Below are 19,222 nucleotides of genomic sequence, written 5' to 3' on the forward strand. Positions count from 1 at the left end.
CTATTCAATCCATTCTTTGGCTTTACCTCAGCCAACTACAGCACCGATGGCTTCTCCAATCCTGTCATTGGCCCATCGTCCGGCGGCGGCTCGACTTGCATTTCCGGCCATGTTGCGGTATCTGTTAATACAACCGGCACAAAACTTCTGTATGAGGCACCTAAAGATCAGAGGGCCGTAACGGAGTCATTTGTCAAGTTGTTCCAGGCAGACGCAGCCTGGATCTCCGAAGTCATAGCTGGTGGACCTAGTGTTATATCCGGCCGTTATAATATTTTCGTCAAGCTCTGCCTACCAGCAGACCCGGACAAGTTGGCCCAGGTCAAAACAGTGCAACTGTTGACACACGGAGCCACTCTCGACCACACTTACTGGGATATTGCCCCAGGCTACAGCTACGTCGACGAGGCTTCTGCAGCAGGATACGCCACGCTCTCCTACGACCAGTTGGGCGTGGGGAAGTCCGATCACCCAGATCCCATCCAGGTTGTGCAGGCAACTTCTCAGGTCGCCGTCACGCATGAGCTGGTTGGTCTGCTCCGGCAGGCCAAACTAGGCGGTTACAGTTTCGACAACGTCGTGGGCGTCGGGCACAGCGCGGGAAGTACGCTGACCCAGGGCATCACCACGCAATATCCGCAGGACTTCGACGCCGTAGTCTTGTCTGGCACCAGCGCCAGTGCTGCCTCAGTCGCACTAACCGTCGCAGCCTTCAACTTCATTGAGGCAAATACAGACCCGGCACCCCAGTTCAAAAACTTGCCCGCGGGCTTCTTGACGCAGCAGTCGGCTACCGGTATCCAGTTTGCCTTCTACAGGTACCCAAACTATGAGGAGGATGTGTTCAGAAAACAGGTTGCCAACAAGCAGACGAATACGCTGGGAGTCCTGCTCACGCTGGGAGGCATCGTTGCACCGTCAACAGAGTTCACTGGGCCAGTCCAGATTGTCAATGGTCAACATGATCTCGTCTTCTGCGGCGGCAACTGTCTCTACCCGACGGATCAAAACGTCGTGACTATGTCTACATTCTATCCAGCCGCGTCGAAAGGAAGTCAAACGTATATCGCGGCGGGTGCTGGGCATGCCATTGCCGCCCACAAGAGTGGGCCAGATAGCTTCCAGAAGATGATCCAATTCTTAAAGACAAACAACCTGTGATTACTCCGACAGTAATGGTAGAAGCTTTGTTTTTTTAAATATTAAGCAGGGGGGCGAAATAATATTATATTCTAGCGCAGGGGTTAGCTAACTGCTAAAATCGGACTTATATAAATAATCCCAGATTTAAAGTCTTTGGATGTAGAAAATGGAAAAGACCTAATTAAGATAAAAGCTTCCTGTGCACGGGCCTACTAGAGTAACAATATAGGTTAAATAAAACTTTATGTCTTTCATCTAAGGTTGGGGAGTCGTCCACTGGAAACCTACTTGACTCGTTCCGGAGAAGGCAGTGGGAAGAGCCGTGTCTCTGTCGGACAATCTCCATATGTAGATGTGGACATGGACATGGGTTTGCGGATAGCGTGTCGTATTTCGTTCTGTAAACGAGCCACCCTTGGACGTTTTGGACGACAGCTTTTTTGTATGCCTTACCTACCACTAACATTTGTAGACCCGTTTCAACTTGACTCTCAAATCTTCACTGTTCACTGGTATCGCCAAAGAAAATTCCACACTACTATCTATGCGGTTTCATCTTGCAAGGGTTTATCCTTGATCTGACCACAGGAGATGGATGAGTCTGCCTTGTGAAGAGTGCTGAACAATTCGCTATGCCCAAACTGCTCTAGGAATTCGTTCTTGCATCATGAAGATCAATAACCGCCAAAGCAGATCCTTGTGTTCTGCCGATAGACCAACTCTTACTAGATGTCTATGAGCAACAACTTTTTAACCAACTCCCCTTAGTAATCTCTGAGTCGGGTCAAAGGAACTATTACTATTACAATGGGGAATACCTTCTTCTCCAGTTGAGACGTAAGTGCGTCTATGAGCTCGCTACCTGACTAGGCTTGGCGCTCGGCGAGCGCAATGACTTACAACATCGGCCTATGTATAAGGGATAAGGAGTTCATCTCGGGGGGGTTTTTACCGTCTCTCTCTTGGGCTACACATATACCCACCCCAGTATTCTATATTGTGTTACAACATCCTGGTTGACATCGGAGCATACGCTAATCTGAGAGAACTCAGCCACCAGTCCTGCCATTTAGCTCGGCCACTCCTCAAAAACAGTGCTAACATTTTGACGTACTATATGTGAATCTTTTTGTTGAGAGTCACATATAAATAGATACTAATACCAATTTTTTATCAGTCTGCCACCGCCTCTCTTTCTCAACATAGTCTCTCCTTTCTTAACAATTTCGTTGCCATATTAATCACCGCTCTCTATAAGTTGTTCAGAATAACATGTGTTAACGACACTGCTATTTTCATATACGGTTAAAGTAATCAAACCTCAAGTAGTGGTTTGACATAGAATCACAGCACCTTCAGTTTTGAGAATCGTTCATTTCCTTCATTTCTTGTTATTTTGCTCTTCATGGATACCGACACCCAACTCTTGGTAGGCGCTTTGATCGTCAGAGAGACAAGCCCTAGTGTGGAAGAGTTCAAGCTCTATCACTACAATCCTACAATTGGCGGGGCTGTTGTCTTTGTTCTCTTTTTCTTGGGAACAACTAGCTTTCATATGTACCAATCATTTCGGACTCGGTGTTGGTTCGTCATTCCCCTTATAGTTGGGGGTATTTGTAAGATTCATTCATCCGTTATTCTGAGGAGGAAAGAAGACAGCAACACCTTTTATTAACGCTGATTCTCCGCTAGTTGAGTTTATAGGTTATGCTGCCCGTTGTGCATCCGGCAAAGAATCGCCAAACTGGACTTTAGGACCGTATATAACCCAATCTCTCCTCCTTCTCGTCGCACCTGCTCTCTTTGCTGCGACAATTTACATGGAACTAGGGAGAGTCATCTCCCTTGTGGATGGTGAGTCCCATTGCCTTATCCGAAAGCAATGGTTGACCAAGGTCTTTGTTTTCGGAGACGTTCTTTCCTTTTTTCTTCAAGGTGGCGGTATGTATAAGAACAAGCCCATATCATCGTTGGCTTCGTTCTCAATCTTTTGATGAGACGATAGCTAATATCTCAATTCTCTCTAGGTGGCGGCTATCAAGCGTCGGGGACTGCTTCTGCTCTAGAAACTGGATCACACATTATCATTGTCGGGCTCTTTGTTCAGCTCGTCTTCTTCGGTTTCTTTATGGTGATCGCTGTCGAATTCCACCTATCCATTCGTCGCGTGCCCACGATCCGTTTATCCAACGAACTCCCATGGCAGAAACATATGAACACACTCTATATAGCAAGTACCCTCATCATGGTGAGATCCATTTTCAGAGTGGTAGAGTATCTCCAGGGCTTCAATGGGTATCTGCTTCACCACGAAACATATTTGTACATTTTTGATGGTCTGCTCATGTTCTTGGTCATGGTTTTATTGAATGTGGTGCATCCGAGTGAATTGGCATCATCAATGAAGCACAAAACCGCGACGGATTATGAAGTCAATTTGAGAGCATTCGCCGAACGCCATCAAAGACTTGGATCGGACATGACCTAGCACGCGCGAATCTGAATTCTTTGGTAGTGAGGCTCTTAGATCACTATTCGTCTTGCAGACTTATATCTTTTAGACCCCCAAAGATAGACTCATTTATACCTGTACAGATAAATGTGTATAATTAGACAAATATTATTGACAGCTAAGAAGCCACTATGAAAGACCTACAGCCTGTTTTGGCCATTCTGTCCACGGTTTCCAGTACTCCCCTAATAGTTCATCAACTACTTCTACAATATTCCTTCCCCATCCTCCAAAAAACCAGTAACCATTCAAGCTATGAATTACCACACCAAAGTAAGCAAAGAGCAGCATCGCATGTGGTTGTCGTTGGTGTAATCGCTGAAAATATTCCCCAGGCGTGGTTAATACCCAGACAATAGGCCCAGACAATCTTCTGTTATAAGTCAAAGTCCCCGCGGTCTCAGCATTCATGGTTTCGAACTGTTTCATATATGCTAGAGATTTTCTGAGAAGAAATAAGGTCTTGTCGTAGATATTATGGTCACCACTATCTGCCCATATATCGCCAAGGTTACGGAAGCGCTCATCATCGGCTACACGCTCGGAGTCCGGATCTAGCTGATCCCAATTTCCAGTGCTCAATAGCGAACTCAATGGTCCGAATCGGACGTGCTGGTACACGGGATGTAGAATGGCTTCAACACCACGTACCATTGGAAGCCACTCCACGCCTAGTACTCGTGACTTTCGGGCTGCCGGGGTCATATCGAGTTCCACATCGTCGTAAAGTTGCCCGTACGTGGCAAACACATAAATGATGTTTAACGAGGACCACGCGAACAGCGCATCGCTATTACCATCATTCATATGCTCGATGCCGCGCTGGAAGCCGTGTATTGCCTGGTTGTGATACCGCATAGCCTCCATTGTCAGCTGCTTTCTTCTTTCTGGGTAAAGGTATGCCTGATGCAAAGCAGCCAAGCTGAGAATGGCGTGCATGACGAAAGTATGCTCAAACGCAATTTGTGGAAATACGGTCTGCCAGTAGCGGCTCACGTCGGGAAAGTCGGCAACACTTTTGCTCGTCGACCATGTCCAGTGGTGTAATAGAGCCATGTCCTTGATGGTGTAAGTTGGAATTGTGCCACCACTCTTCTCAACCCTTCCGAGAGGAGAATGACATCGAGAGCTTGTTGCAGCCGGCAGAGGAGACTGCGGCAGTTGAGCTGCAGTGGCAGTGGCAGTATTACTTGTTGCTGCTGTTACCACACTCACGAGAGATGAGCTCGCCTTAGCCGGGTGAATCGGGAGAGGATCCTGAGACGGATACAGACATGGGATACTTCGTCGGAAGCAATGTCTGCAACGCGGCTTCTCTTCTCCGCACTGTAGAGACAGAGCGTTAGATTGATTTGACTACTATTGTACAGCACGAGCGCTTTTAGGCGCAGTTGACGACACAGGAATTTGTAGAAAGTTACATACCTTGACACGCCTCCTCCTACACTCGGCACAACCTGTTCTCGATTTCGTATGAGCTCGGCGTTTGTTCGCGGGTGGAGATGAGCCTGCCATTTCCGTAACTATAATGCATGTGAGGAATCACAAATCGCACAGTGAAGATAGCAAGGAGAGGAACGAACGAGAGAAAACGAGGAACGAATGAAAGAAGACGAGGAACGAGCAGATGCGAGCGTGGCGATAGACATTTGCATTCCAACCGACGAGCGGAAGTAGAAAGGTGGGTGGGTCATGTTCGGACGTGGACACGAAGGAATACGAGATACGATGATCTACCGAAGAACTGACGGGTCTCATTTGCGGAACGAAATGCGATGAACGAATCTGCATGGATTCATCCTTACACCTGAGTCCCACCACCCTTCCGTCCACAATTAGATCCAACACCCCCAATCCATGTTGCCCACATCTTGTCGAGTCAGGCAGAATTTGTGAATTTCGAGTTTCGAATGTGAGTAGAGCAGAAAAGAAGAATACAATGGCATCGCATTCAGTAGGCGAATTTGGATATATCATCTTTTACATGTGCCTCCCGAAGCTTTGCCCACTTGCACTTTGCTTTCAAGGTCCTCATGCTATACCAGCTTTCTACTCATTATTCACCGCTTGCGTAGCGCCTTTTCGGTTTACCGCCCTATTATTGTTATACTCGCCGAGTTAGTTTCCCAATTGTACATGCGACAGCCTCAAGACAGTACATCATTAGTTGTGAGGTTAGAGCTTACGTGCTCGATTGGATAAGCAAACTTAGAAGCAGAAATGGCATCAACTATGACGTACTACGTTGTCTTTAAGTATTCCTGGACTTAGGATAGGCATCTGTGCGAGAGATGATGAAGGCTTGGCAAACAAACTTGACAGATTTCTTCGCTTGTGTTTGGATGCGGGGAATCAACACAGGTATGTATCCGAGTAAAAGTGTTTATTCCATCTTCAACCTTTTTACAGTGATAACCACCACTGTAAGTTATGTACATAGCATAAACTAGGCCTGCCGCAGAAGGAAAACAATGAATTAAGCACAAAGGAGACAACCGCAAGTATCCATCTATACTCGATGGCTTGGGTGTTGCGAAGATCCCTTGTGTTTCAAAGTGTCGTTTGCGCCAATGACCAAAGTATAGGATGATTCTTCGGAGGGGGGTGAAGATTTCAGTTGACTTGGATGAACCCAAAGAAACAGAACCATGACGAGAAACATGAGGGTGGCATCAAAAATGTAAAGAAGGTACTCGTGACGAAGTAAGAAGCCGTTATTGCCCATCAAGTACTCGACAACGCGGAAAATGGACCGGACCATGATGAGCAAGGAGCCGACATACAATGTGTGCATGTGCTTCTTCCATTTGACAAGTCTCAGACTCAATGCCCCTTGATGTCGCGTGAATCGTACCTGGAAGATTATGGCGACGACGATGAAGAATCCAAAGAAGGCAATTTGTGCAAAGAGTCCAGCAATGATAATTTTCTCGCCCAGATTAAGGAAATCTAATGTGCCGGCTGCTTGAATACCGCCACCTGAGTCTTTCATCAGTACGCCGCATTGTATGAGACGAGTTATTCTGAGAACGTACCGGCCATTTGTAGAAGAAACGAGACGACATCTCCGGCGACAAATACCTTCGTCAACCATCTCCTAGGCACCAGAGAGTATTGTGCTCCGTCAACGAAGACCATAATCTGGCCGAGTATTATATAAATCGATGCAGCGAATAACGCCGGTGCCACAAGAAGTAAGATGCTTTGAACGATGTATGGTCCTAGAGCCCAAATGTCCCCGGCTGATATAATCCGACCGATGTAGCCGACAAGTTCAACTACTTCGTGTTAGCTTGCCGAGTAGCTGGTGTTTAAAAAAAAACACGCACAAAGACCGCCGATAATGAAAGGTGTGAATGACCATGTTCGACGTGTGACAATGATAGCGATGTGAGCAACGGTTACGATAGAATAGAGAGCGATGAATACGGCGGCAGCAGGAACGCTGGGATAGTATCGGTAGGGTACCCAGGCGTTTGGATCGTCAAGCGAAGGTTTGTAATTCTCGAACGCCATGGTAGATACTACAGGCGTAAACAAAACAACCAGGACGGATAAATAAAATATAAAGAATATAGCAAGCTTACTTCGCTTTAGTTGACAAATCAGGGCGAATACTAGACAACCAACAAGTATTTAAAAGAATGAAAAGCACGGCGAGTCCTTGGTCACAGTTACAGTTCCATTTCTTGGATCAAAGGAAGACCAGCTATGAAGACAGCCTTGAATTTTGGGCCTGGAAGGCTTCAATTTCAGTACACGGAGGTTCCGCTTTCGATGTTCCAATAGGAGCGAACTAAGCTGGCTAAACGATAAACGAGTCCCCCTTTCGAATACGCTCCTCATCGTAACGAGATACGACGCATTAGCTGGGCGCCACATATCCAGGTCCACTTTAACCCTGAACTGCATCGAGGCTTAGCTCAACTGGCCTCATTCAAATCTATTGATCGTTGGAATAATATTGATACGGATCCGCCTTGTAGCTTACAAAGGTGTATGCAACGTAAATGAAACGACTAGTGAAGCCCGGCAAGCGGAAGTCAGCAAAAGCAAGACCACAAAATGAAGAAATGGATACATTTAGCAATATAAGCAGCCAATCAGCTCATGTAAGGGACCGCCTATTTATATTCTTTTCGATACTTTCGAGCTTCGTTTCGATTTTCCTAAGCTTTTTCTTAGTTTCTGTTGCTGGGAAATACTGCGGTTTTATTACCACAAGGTAAGTCAGAAAGAAAGAAGCAGCAGTAAACAGGGTCGCAAGTATCGCCTAAACGATTGCGAACCAGACAGAAAAGTCCTCAGAAGCCATAGTAAAATCACACAAAGAAGCAAGTCAAAGTGAGCACTACCGTTTCCAAAAAAAAAAAAAAAAAAAACGAGTCTGATGGCGTCTTTCAGATGACTTGAGAGTGTGATTTTGTTTTCAGTAACGCCTATTCAGTACCCCAAACTTGCTATCCAGCATCCCGTGATGCAAGTAATAGTGAGTAATACCCAGTATGTGAAATTGTGGTTTGTGGTTGTGCTACTGTGTTATGTTATTCATGGGGACAGCTAAATCTAGGTGTTTGTTAGTCTGTCATTCATTGGGAAACCATGAGAAGCGAGTGCAGCACTGTCCATACATTGGCTTCCCATTCATGTTGAGCTTGGTGATTTGGAGGGTGATTGACAGCTCGGATCTCCCTTTGCTGCCATTAACCACCATCCTTTCCTCTTCGAGATGTAATAAGAGAGCTCATATATTAATAGGTAGTACTGGCGGAATTTCAGCTTCTGCAGCCGCGACCGCAAAACTATTGATCGGATGCAGAAGAGCGGCAGAAGAGGTGGTGGCGCGGCTTATGGCGGGAAGCTGAGACTGGAGTCTGACATAAAGCGATTGGAAGAGAGCTCAGCTGAATTGGCGCTATGGATTGTAATGCAAGGAAAGAGGTGCACCCTGGGCACATTTGCCGCCAAAATGACAATAAACTCAGCTACTTCCCGAGTGCCTCTTCAGACCGTTTGTAGGCTCCGCCTGCGAAAGGCAGACAGCCAATGGCTTTACAAACCATGCGTGACAGGGTCGCACTCCAGAACGATCCAGACGGCTGTGGTCGAATCAATAGTGTAGAAAAGTCAATCACAAGTCACCTTTCCTACCAAAACTAGACAGATAGAGCTCCAACATATTAGAGAATCGTATATTGAAGTGGAATATGGCTGGGAGCTGCGATATAAAAGTGTCCATAGTTCTCCCCCCACAGTTACCCGTATTCTTCTCTTATAATTCAGCAGACAATCATATTCAGAACAACAATTGTACTCTTCAAAAAGTCTTGACCTTGGTACCGTTACAATATTATTTCGTTAGTCATGGCACCATCACGTATAGACGATAGCTCTCCCAATGGAAGTGGCGAAGAATCTCTCCATCCTGTTCAAAAGTCAACACAGGGAGGATTCCCTGTTCCTGGTGTGCAGAATCCATCTGCCACATCTGTCATGGTTCAGGACTACTTTGTCAGGTTATTATTACTCTTTGGCTGTGTGCTCGGTTAACCAATACTAACGCAACTCTAGTGATAATACCTGGGAAAATATACTTTCCCATGGCAAGTTTGACTACATTGTGATTGGATCCGGTTTCACCGCACTTGCCTTCATTGATGAAGTCCTGAAGCATGATAAGAAGAAACGAATTTTGTGCATTGAAAGAGGTGGTATGTATTGCTAAATGCGTCTTGAAACGTTGCTGATACTGACTCCTAATAGACTTTTGGCTTCCAACACACTTTCAAAACCTCCCTCTGCCATTTAAGACAGTCCTCGGAGGCCCGTCGGAAACCTATCCTTGGACACTTTCTACAGAGACGTTCAAGACGAAGGAACTTGGATTTCTCCATGGATCATGCCCATTCTTCGGTGGGAGGAGCACCTTTTGGTCCTCCTACAGCCCACAACCTACTGAAGACTTGATGAGGGACTTCCCAAAATCCATGATTGATGCGACCAGGAAGGAAGGCTTCTGGAGTGCTGTTGAGAAGTTGCTTAACGTGATACCAGCTGACAAAATAAGAGACGGCATTTACTGTGAAATGCAGAATGCCATTGATGACCTTCTCAAGAAAAGACTAGGTCAAATTCCCACTCCTGATTCTGTTGAGCCAGCTCCCTTGGCTGTTGGTCCCAAGTCGCGCACATCCACTCTGCGCTTCAACAAGTTTTCCGTTCCTGGCCCACTGGTTGCGCTGCACGAAAGTCAGCGCAAACTTGCCGAGAAGGGAGAAGGACGGCCATTAGAGCTAATGATCAATTGTACCGTCACCGGACTGAAGGCCGATGAGGGAGGAGTCGTCCGAGCTATCGAAACCAATCGGGGTTTGCTCTCATGGACTGACGACAATACAAAAGTAGTTTTATGCGCTGGAGTAAGTTGCTCGGACACTACCCCCATTATAGCCGTAAAAGGCAAGATACTGACATCCATCACAGGCCGTTCCTAATGCCACATTACTTCTCAACTCATTCGAGGAGTGTCGCCCCTCAAATGGCAATGTTGGCAAACGCCTATCAGGTCATGTCCGGTCAAACATTACAGCACGTATTCCACGTGAAGCTATCCATTGGGATGGGAAAAATTCACTCCAGCTTGCTTGCACATATCTTGCTGGAAAAGATCCGACCACACACCGCCAGTACCATATTGGGATTTCTGCAATTCATAGTCCCAATCCAGAGGCTGACGCCGAGGACGCAGGGCGGGAATGTCCTGACTATGCCGCAGCTGCCACAGATGAGCAGCTCAAGGGCTCTGAGAAGCACATCGTATTTGGTAAGCACGAACACTTACCTCTGTCGTGGTTATGCTAATATGAAATGACAGTCTGCTCAGGATTGGGTGAGCTGGATGAAGGCAATAGTAATAATTGGGTCAAACTAAACAACACACATGATCCTGCATCCAATGTCACCGTACAATATACAATGAGCCCGAAGGATAAAAAGATGTGGGATACTATGGACGCGGCGATCTACCATACAATTGAAGCCCTTTCTGGCAATCAACCGAAAGCAATTGAATACTGGGACGACAGAGCTAATAAATGGGTCGAAAAGAAGCCCTCTATGGAATCGGTTCGTACACCTGGAGTAGTGCATGAGGCAAGCACGGCTTTTGTTGGACGCAAGCACCAAGGTGGCTCGTTGGACAGCTTCTACCGACCACATGGGATCGCTAATGTAGTGAGTACACCCACTAGTTCTCGTTACAGACCTCAACTAACAATGTACGTTTAGTTTGTTACGGGTGGAGCGGTTTTCCCCACGTCAGGAAGTTGGAATCCGACAATGACAATGTGCGCGTATGCACAAGACCTTGCAAGGAAGCTTGTATGTAGTCCGGGCTTGATCCCGCCATCTCAGGACTATGAAGATCCGAACTAGCCTCAAAGTTTGGATGTGAGTGATTAGGTTTGGTCGATATCAGTCGCCGCGGATGGAATTTCTCTAGTATTTGATGTAAGCATAGAGAGACGAATAATACTAGCTTGAGTAGCCGAGGTTAGGTTTCGAGTGCAAATGATGCATATTGTTTTCAATTTTTTCGAGTTCATTTCAACTTTCCAAAGTTTGTTCTCAGTCTCATCGCCGCATTTAAGCAAGGAAAAAGAAGCAGTGGCAAAAAAGGTCGCAGTTATGGTTAAAGCAATTGCAAACCGGACAGAAACGCTCTCAGAAGCCGTAGCGAAATCACACGAAAGAGTAAACTAAAGTGAGTATGGTTTCATGGGGGGGGCGGGGGGGGGGGGGGGGGGGGGGGTCTAACGAGGTCTTTCAGATGACTTGAGTGTAGCGGAGGAGGGGGGAAAAGAAAAGAAAACAGAGAGAAGAAAGTAAATGCAGGAGCTCGGTGTCAGCAGTAATGAATATGGCTGGGAGCGGGTAGAGATTAGTATATGCTGCTGATTTCTGACTGGATAAACTACAAAGTCTTCTCACCCGCTTATATTACTGACGGGATTAGCTTCAGGCATATGTCTATCATAGGGAACGGCTATTCGGCACCCAATTTTGCGATTTAGCGTCTTGCGTTGCAGATCATACTAATAGCTGGCCAGTAAGGTTCTAGAAGAATACAGTTAAAGTAACAAATACCAAAAATCTAGAAATGTAGTAGTAGTTCCTAGACAAATGTAGATATAGTAGTACATACTAGAGAAATATAGCTATAGTAGCAGATTCTCAAAGAACTAGGTATTTATTACTTACGTAGATGTTTTCAGCAGTACATAAATGGCTTTCCGGCTCTAATGCTTGAACTTCATGCAGTCGCTGGAGTGCTGGAGTGCTGGATAGCCAACTTGGGATACCGAATAGCTACTGTTGTAATCAAGCAAAGCTGCTTCGCAGATTTGCGAAGGTGACAGCAGGAATTGACGGATTGAAGACGCTGAGCGAAGTAGTCTGGCTGAGAGCCCAGTATAACCTAGTTGGTGCTGCTTCTTTATTATTTGCTTACCTAGTGGTGATAAAACTACAGTATTTCCCAGTAACAGAAACTGAGAAAAAACTTAAGGAAATCGAAATAAAACTAAAAAATATTAGAAAGAATACAAACCGTTTAAACTTTACTATGGTCAAAATCGTTCTTAGAGTAATTAAGCGAAATTCGGGTACTATTATAATAAAATTGTCGACCGCTGGAGAGCTTGGACTATTACGAGAAACTTTGACATTAACCAGGAATAATCAGCATGAAATGAGGCAAGACAGAAAGGCAATGAAGCAAGAAATGCAGCTACACAGCCTGAGCGTTCGCAGCATATCATCTGACATCAATCAAATCAAAGAAGACGGTATAAAAATCCGGGTTTACTCGCCTCTACCAACCGTCCGTACGGGTCGCCCACTGGAAGCCTCTCACGGGAAAGAATTCAAAGATATTCTCCAGGCTTTACTAGTACGGATGATATAAACTAATATCATCAGTCATATTTTCACTACCAATGGAGGATCTCTGATCATTGCAGTTGGAAGACTCATCCTGTTAATTGGCAAGCTGCACGCCATACACCGTTAGCCGAAATGTGTTCTCAGTGCTGGTAGCTCTACGGCGGGGTTGCTTAATCGCCAAAAACAGAACGACATGACCCCAAATTTGAAGCTTTGGAATACAAAGAAGCAGAAGGCATTAATTCTAGGAAAGAACTCGATGAGGTTCTGATATTTTTCTACCTGTGGTCGTATGTGCTCAAAGTTATGACATAGACTGAATTTACATCCAGATCGAGGGCTCCATGATATCATTTGACTTAGGTAAGTTTAGAAAGATAGCAGGTAGTCGTCGTATATGTATTTAGCAAAGTTACACAGTTCGTCCTTTTGTCGATAGCTTTGCTCCAGTAGATCCAGCCGCTTTGATCAAGTCTCTCACCTCGCTATCACTAGCCCACCAAAGGCTCTCAGAACTATTTATATGTCTCGTGAGCGCTGATGAGATGTAGCGATGTATATAACAAGTAATAATTCCCATTGTCTTCATCTCAAGGTAGAGCATATCATCTCAACTTATAATATTAACTTCTTGATACTGCTCTGCGTGACATGACGCTAGTGGTAATCAGGCTGCATTTATCCCAGGCCTTCAAGGCTCGTAGATATTTGTAGAGAGACTCGCGATGCAATAACGACTTGGACAAAAACGAGAGGCGCAAAAGAAAAATGTTTGTGAGGCTACGTAGCATTTTTTTTTTTATACTCATTAATTGCGTCGCTACGTGGCAGGCAACGAATAGCTCTGACATCAAATCCTGCGGTGTGCCTTATGCAGCTTATAACCAATTAAATACCTTTCTTGACTGTGGTCGGTGACAAAGCAAGAAAAAAGGCTGCAATTTAGATGGGAACGCGAATTGGAGCAGAAGAGGCGAAGCAGTCCACTCGCCCCTTGCCTATGGCACAATATAAGGTAGTACCCAAGGCAGTGCAGATATACATCCATGGATACACACGTACTCCGTACATATAACCCTCCCCGCCACCATAAGCATTCAGCTGCCTCCTACCATGTTCATCTGACCCTCATTTTCTTGTCAAGTCAAGTTTCTTTGAATGGCTCATTAGCTTTATTTTCTCTCTGCTGGAGTCATTCAAACCTAGGATCAACCCTTATGGACGACAAATCCCAAAAGCGCCAGCTGGGCGAGCAATTGCTCAATGAAGCCGCTGAACGTGTGGCCAAGAAACCGCGTGTGGGGTCGTTTGATACCGGCAGCGCAATCTCCCATTTTTCTGGCCAAGGAATTCAGCTTACAGGCCACGGCGATTTCAACGTTTACAAAGGCAATGTTAATATTACAACGACTAACGCCGCTCCAACCACTGCGACAAGAGACTGTCTGCGCGACCTTTTCATAACCGATCCATATGATGATAGAACTGCCCTGAAGCGCAAAAAGGGAAACCGTGCTACCGGCACTTGCGAGTGGATACTCGAGACGGAGGAGCTTACTGCTTGGCTTGGCCAGGGACAGACAAGCAATGTCCTATGGCTCTATGGAAATCCTGGAACAGGAAAATCCACGATGGCTATATTCCTCACTGAACAACTTTCGACAGTTTTCTCAGCAATAGAAGGAAAAACGCTTGCCTATTTCTTCTGCGACTCTAGCTTCGATAAGCGGAAGACAGCTACGTCAGTCATTAGAGGACTTCTCCTTCAACTCGTCCAGCAACACCCAAAACTTCTCGACTACATCTTACCAAAGTATAATGAGCGTGGGAAAGACTTGTATCAATCGTTTGACGCTCTCTGGGCAGTATTTATGGCCATTGCGACAGATCAGAAGACGGGCCAAAAGTACTGCGTTATTGACGCGCTAGATGAATGCGATCGAGAATCGCAAAAAATCCTATTGCAACAGTTTCAAGAAACCTTCCATAGCCAAGACGCCCCATCAAATGTTCGGATATTGGTCACAAGTCGACCATATTCTGAGATCTGTGAATACTTGGATGAATTCACAAATAAGGACGTGGCATCGTTTCCTCAAGCAAAGAAAGATATTGATCAGTGCATCGAGGAAAGAGTCGCAGATCTTGTTAAGAAAAAACATTACACCGTTAAAGTTAAGGAGCAAGTCAGCAATATCCTCAGAGACAAAGCTGAAAGTACCTTCCTTTGGGTGGGCTTAGCGTGCGAGGAGCTAAAGGAAATCCCTTCAAAAGACGCTGTCAAAGTCTTACAGGATATGCCCAAAGGGCTTCACTCGCTCTACAAGACACTCCTAGACACTGCTCAGGAGGAGTCAGGAACCGACATACTCCGACGTATTCTAAGCTTGGTTGCTGTGTGTATGCGGCCACTAAGTGTACTGGAGCTTTCTGAAGCTTGCCAGCTGTATGAAGAAGAAGTGGATATAGAGACCCGAGTTCAGTTTACACGCGATCAAATTGCATCCTGCCGCTTAATTATTATCGTCCAGGATGAAAAGGTGCTCTTACTTCATCAGTCTGTGAAGGACTATTTGGTTGGAACAAGTTCTGGTTACTTCATCGATGAACTTGAAGCACATGCAAATATTGCCTACCGATGTGTATGTCTTCTTATGGAAGAGTTTCACAGCGGAAAACAGCCGAAAATGCACTTCATTTCTTATGCCATTCGAAGATGGCCAGATCACGCGCGTATGGCACAGACAAGATTTGAAGTTAGAGACTCAGAAGCCGAATTCTTTCGAATTAATTCACCAAGTCGGGATCACTGGCTAAACACCCTAAGTACTCGCTTCTCGTTTGTAAAGAATACTTTTAGAATGTCCATATTACACATTGCCGCACGGTGGAACATTGCCCCCTTAATGGACTATGTTACCACATGTGATCAGAACTGTCAAGAGTCTGATGCGAAGAAAGTTTCATTTATTGATGTTGATTGTGTTGATGAACACAACATAACGCCAATCGAAATGGCCATTAAATGGGGGTCTATAAACGTTATTTCTAAATTACTTTGCTTAAATGCAGAGGTAAATGAACATGTGGTGGCCACTGCGGCAATGGACTGGAAAAATAACGAGGAAGCAATGGCATTGCTCCTTGACCATCGAGGAGATCAAATCACCATCACAGAGAATATTGTCAGGGATGCAGCAAGGAGTTTTAATGGCAAATTGATGACGTTGTTCCTTGACCGGCGAGGGGACCAAATCACCATTACAGAAAATATTGTCAGGGATGCAGCGTTGAATTCTAATAGCGAAGTGATGGCGTTGCTCCTTGACCGGCGAGGGGACCAAATCACCATTACAGAGAACATTGTCAGGGATGCAGCAAGGAGTTCTAACAGCGAAGTGATGGCGCTGCTCCTTGACCGGCGAGGGGACCAAATCACCATTACAGAAAATATTGTCAGGGATGCAGCGTTGAATTCTAATAGCGAAGTGATGGCGTTGCTCCTTGACCGGCGAGGGGACCAAATCACCATTACAGAGAACATTGTCAGGGATGCAGCAAGGAGTTCTAACAGCGAAGTGATGGCGCTGCTCCTTGACCGGCGTGGAGGCCAGATTATTATTACAGACGACGTTGTTAAAGCTGCAGCTGGAAACAGGCGAGAGGGATTGGAAATATTAACGCTGCTCTTTAACCAGCGTAAAGACCAGATTCTTATTACAGAACACGTTGTTAAAGCTGCAGCTGGAAACAGGGGGAAAGGCGAGGAAATTATGACGTTGCTTTTTAACCAGTTTGGAAACCAGATTATTATTACAGAAGATGTTGTTAAAGCTGCGGTTGAGAACTGGGAGAACGGCAAGGAAATAACAGCGTTACTCCTCGACCGATGTGGAAATCATATGACTATTACAGAGTCTATTCTTGAGGCTGCAGCAGGAAACTATGAGAGTGGTGAAGAAGTAATGACGCTACTTCTTGATCGGTATTCTGGTCAAATTAATATCACAGAGGATATTCTTATAGCTACAGCAGAAAACGCACCAAGTGGTAAGAAAGTTATGGCATTACTCCTTGACTGGTATGGAGATGAGATTGATATTACAGAGGATATCATTAAAGCTGCATTGGAAAACGAGGCAAGTGGTGAGGAAATAATGACATTACTCCTTGAACGGTGTGGAGACCAGATTACCATTACAGAAGATGTTGTTAAAATTGCAGCAACATGTGGTCAAGTGGAATTTCTTGACAGTCTGTCCAAGCAGGATCTTATTACATCTGACTGGGATAAATGGTACCGCATTTCAGATTTTTATAACGCAGCAAAAGCCGGAAACGTTGATACTATTGAACGGTTATTAGACGAAGGAGTGAATCCAAATCTAAAAAATGCGTCAGGGTATACGCTGTTGACTGTCGCAATATTGAATGAGTATGAGGCCGCTGTCAAAGCTCTGGCACAAAGAGCAGACGTGGATATCGACTCAAGCTCGGATATTGGGGTATCACCTCTTTTCCTGGCGGCCACGAATGGATATGAGCGGATTGTGACTATTCTATTAGAAGCTGGTGCGGATCCAGAACTTAAGGATGACCTCGGGCGTATGGCGGTTGATATAGCCAGAGAGAATGGATATGAAAGAATCGTTGAGATACTCGAGCGAGAAGGATAGAATGTAGCTGCGCATCAAATTACGACTTCAATTCCTTCTAGAACGGAACCATGTGACTCCAAATGAAAACCTCAAGACCCTTAAAATAGCAGATCCCCAACTGAGATAAAAAACTTGACTCCCAAATTCTCCTCTACCTATGGTGGTATATGCCGGTATATGACTTTAATCAATATACAGGGGGTAGACGGTCGCTCAACTTACATTGTCTAGCAACCCTATGTACCTTATGAAGAGGGCATGGATCAATGAATATGTTTCTATGATTATATTAGCCACCATTCCTATCGTTCAAGTCTTTTTTTGTTGCTATATTGAATCTTAAGCTCTAGTACATATGTCCTTTTTGAGGCATCAAGTTACATGCACGCCGAAAATACTATTTAATACACAGCTTAACTGAACACTACGGCATAAAGCTAGATGGGCATGAAAATTACTAGTTATTAGTCATTCAATTACAGTTGCTAGACATTTTCCTGTGGTCTAGCTTCTCACTCATGCCGTGGTTGTATTATAATAGCCTCCAGAGCATGCGTTCTTTCACAGCTACTTTCGGCTCCAGCCCCGTTATACACCTGTCGAGATTTAGCATATTGCAATCTTTACATGTATCTTCACTAATTTACAATAGTATTGGATCACTCTTCTAGTCTTATCGGCATTGATACTCCTGAGAAAGTAAATGCTTCTTTATGATAAGATGGAATATCAAAATCCCGCAACTGTTGTTCTCAATGCGCACTCGACCCAATCCGAATCAAAATAGCAAAGATGTAGCGTGGTAGACCTTTCATTCGTTCCAAGCTTCTCACACACATACCTCGCACTCAATAGGTCTTTGCCTTGCTATAATAAGCGAATAGACACTCAAGTATTAGCGGTGATTGTTTCTAACTCAGCCTTACATGTTAGTACATAATGCTACAACCCAATTTAATATCATCAAACCGCCACTTGCAACCAACCAAGGAACAAAAAAAGATTCGAGCCAAGGTTAAGTGATGCTTTGAGATAATAATTGACTATTACATATGCTACGTTACTATTCAAGATCTCGCGTAACTTCCGTCCATTGCGTAACTCTCCTTACCCCATCCTCCTCTAATCTAGTTATAATAATTATCACTGTTTCGCGACGTGTCTTTTTTCCGGTACGCTTTTCCTCAAAAGACCAGAACGACGTTGTAGCCACAGCATTTGGCCCTTTGCCGTGCGGGTATGTTTCGCCCTGCGCATCTTCAAAAGAAGCGACGAGGGCTTCATGGCTTTGTAACGACATGGTCCACTCCCTACGAGCTATAACGCAAGCATCTTTGAATGCATCGTAGTCAAGATGCTGACTATTAATGCTGCATATTCTCAGTAACAGACAACCGATTGTAATATCATGAATAATATTACCTTCCTGTGAAGTCTTTTGCAAAGTTATCAACGAAACCTTTGGATCCGGCGTCATCGTCATCCTGAAAGAATAGTACTTCAAAATTTCATCGAAGTAGTTGAAAAGAGTTGTTGATCCCATTATGAGACTTGTGACGCTAACTGTAAATTCAACGGAACGGAATACTCAAGGGCAATAACAACTTGAAATGCCATAAGCTCCTATTAGACATACTAGGCTTTATATAGAACCGGTTAAAAACAGGGGTTAAGAAATGATTCCACATCTAACTCTAAGTAGACGTAATCCGCACAGATCTAGGATGTCTCGGACCTTCAAAAAAAGCTTCATGTGGGGATAATGGTCACCTTGGATGACTATGATGAATCAATTCGGTCGACACTGACCTTCTGCTTATGAAGAATATCCCCGGAGCTACCTGTTATTTCCAGCCTTAGTGATTAGCCTGAAAGCAATTGCACCGACTGCATGCTCAAGACACTTTGAGCATCGTAATTTTCGTATACTATGCGCTTTGACAACGTGAGAACGCAAAGCATATAT

At 44.9% G+C, this 19,222-nt stretch overlaps 5 protein-coding genes across 5 annotated transcripts; 3 read left to right on the forward strand and 2 right to left on the reverse strand.

Moving 5' to 3' along the window:
- Positions 1-520: 520 nt before the first annotated feature.
- Positions 521-1,161, forward strand: T069G_10927 (uncharacterized protein; the record flags this gene model as incomplete). Its single annotated transcript, XM_056178137.1, has 2 exons — positions 521-528; positions 597-1,161. The coding sequence occupies 2 exons, from the start codon at positions 521-523 to the stop codon at positions 1,159-1,161; spliced, it is 573 nt and encodes a 190-aa protein (XP_056024427.1).
- Positions 1,162-3,784: 2,623 nt separating this feature from the next.
- Positions 3,785-5,170, reverse strand: T069G_10928 (fungal specific transcription factor domain-containing protein; the record flags this gene model as incomplete). The annotated part of the gene is made up of 3 exons (XM_056178138.1): positions 3,785-4,807; positions 4,862-4,981; positions 5,081-5,170. 3 exons carry the CDS (start codon positions 5,168-5,170, stop codon positions 3,785-3,787), a joined length of 1,233 nt encoding a protein of 410 aa, XP_056024428.1.
- A 994-nt stretch (positions 5,171-6,164) lies between these two features.
- On the reverse strand, positions 6,165-7,171 carry T069G_10929 (RTA1 like protein domain-containing protein; the record flags this gene model as incomplete). The annotated part of the gene is made up of 3 exons (XM_056178139.1): positions 6,165-6,634; positions 6,691-6,933; positions 6,985-7,171. The coding sequence occupies 3 exons, from the start codon at positions 7,169-7,171 to the stop codon at positions 6,165-6,167; spliced, it is 900 nt and encodes a 299-aa protein (XP_056024429.1).
- Positions 7,172-9,019: 1,848 nt separating this feature from the next.
- Positions 9,020-11,089, forward strand: T069G_10930 (GMC oxidoreductase domain-containing protein; the record flags this gene model as incomplete). The annotated part of the gene is made up of 6 exons (XM_056178140.1): positions 9,020-9,171; positions 9,227-9,366; positions 9,419-10,074; positions 10,139-10,478; positions 10,530-10,888; positions 10,943-11,089. The coding sequence occupies 6 exons, from the start codon at positions 9,020-9,022 to the stop codon at positions 11,087-11,089; spliced, it is 1,794 nt and encodes a 597-aa protein (XP_056024430.1).
- Positions 11,090-13,815: 2,726 nt separating this feature from the next.
- On the forward strand, positions 13,816-17,274 carry T069G_10931 (ankyrin repeats (3 copies) domain-containing protein; the record flags this gene model as incomplete). The annotated part of the gene is made up of 1 exon (XM_056178141.1): positions 13,816-17,274. One exon carries the CDS (start codon positions 13,816-13,818, stop codon positions 17,272-17,274), a length of 3,459 nt encoding a protein of 1,152 aa, XP_056024431.1.
- Between the last annotated feature and the right edge of the window lie 1,948 nt (positions 17,275-19,222).

The sequence above is a fragment of the Trichoderma breve genome (genome assembly GCF_028502605.1).
Source record: "Trichoderma breve strain T069 chromosome 7 map unlocalized scaffold00007, whole genome shotgun sequence".
Taxonomy (NCBI): Eukaryota; Fungi; Ascomycota; class Sordariomycetes; order Hypocreales; family Hypocreaceae; genus Trichoderma; species Trichoderma breve.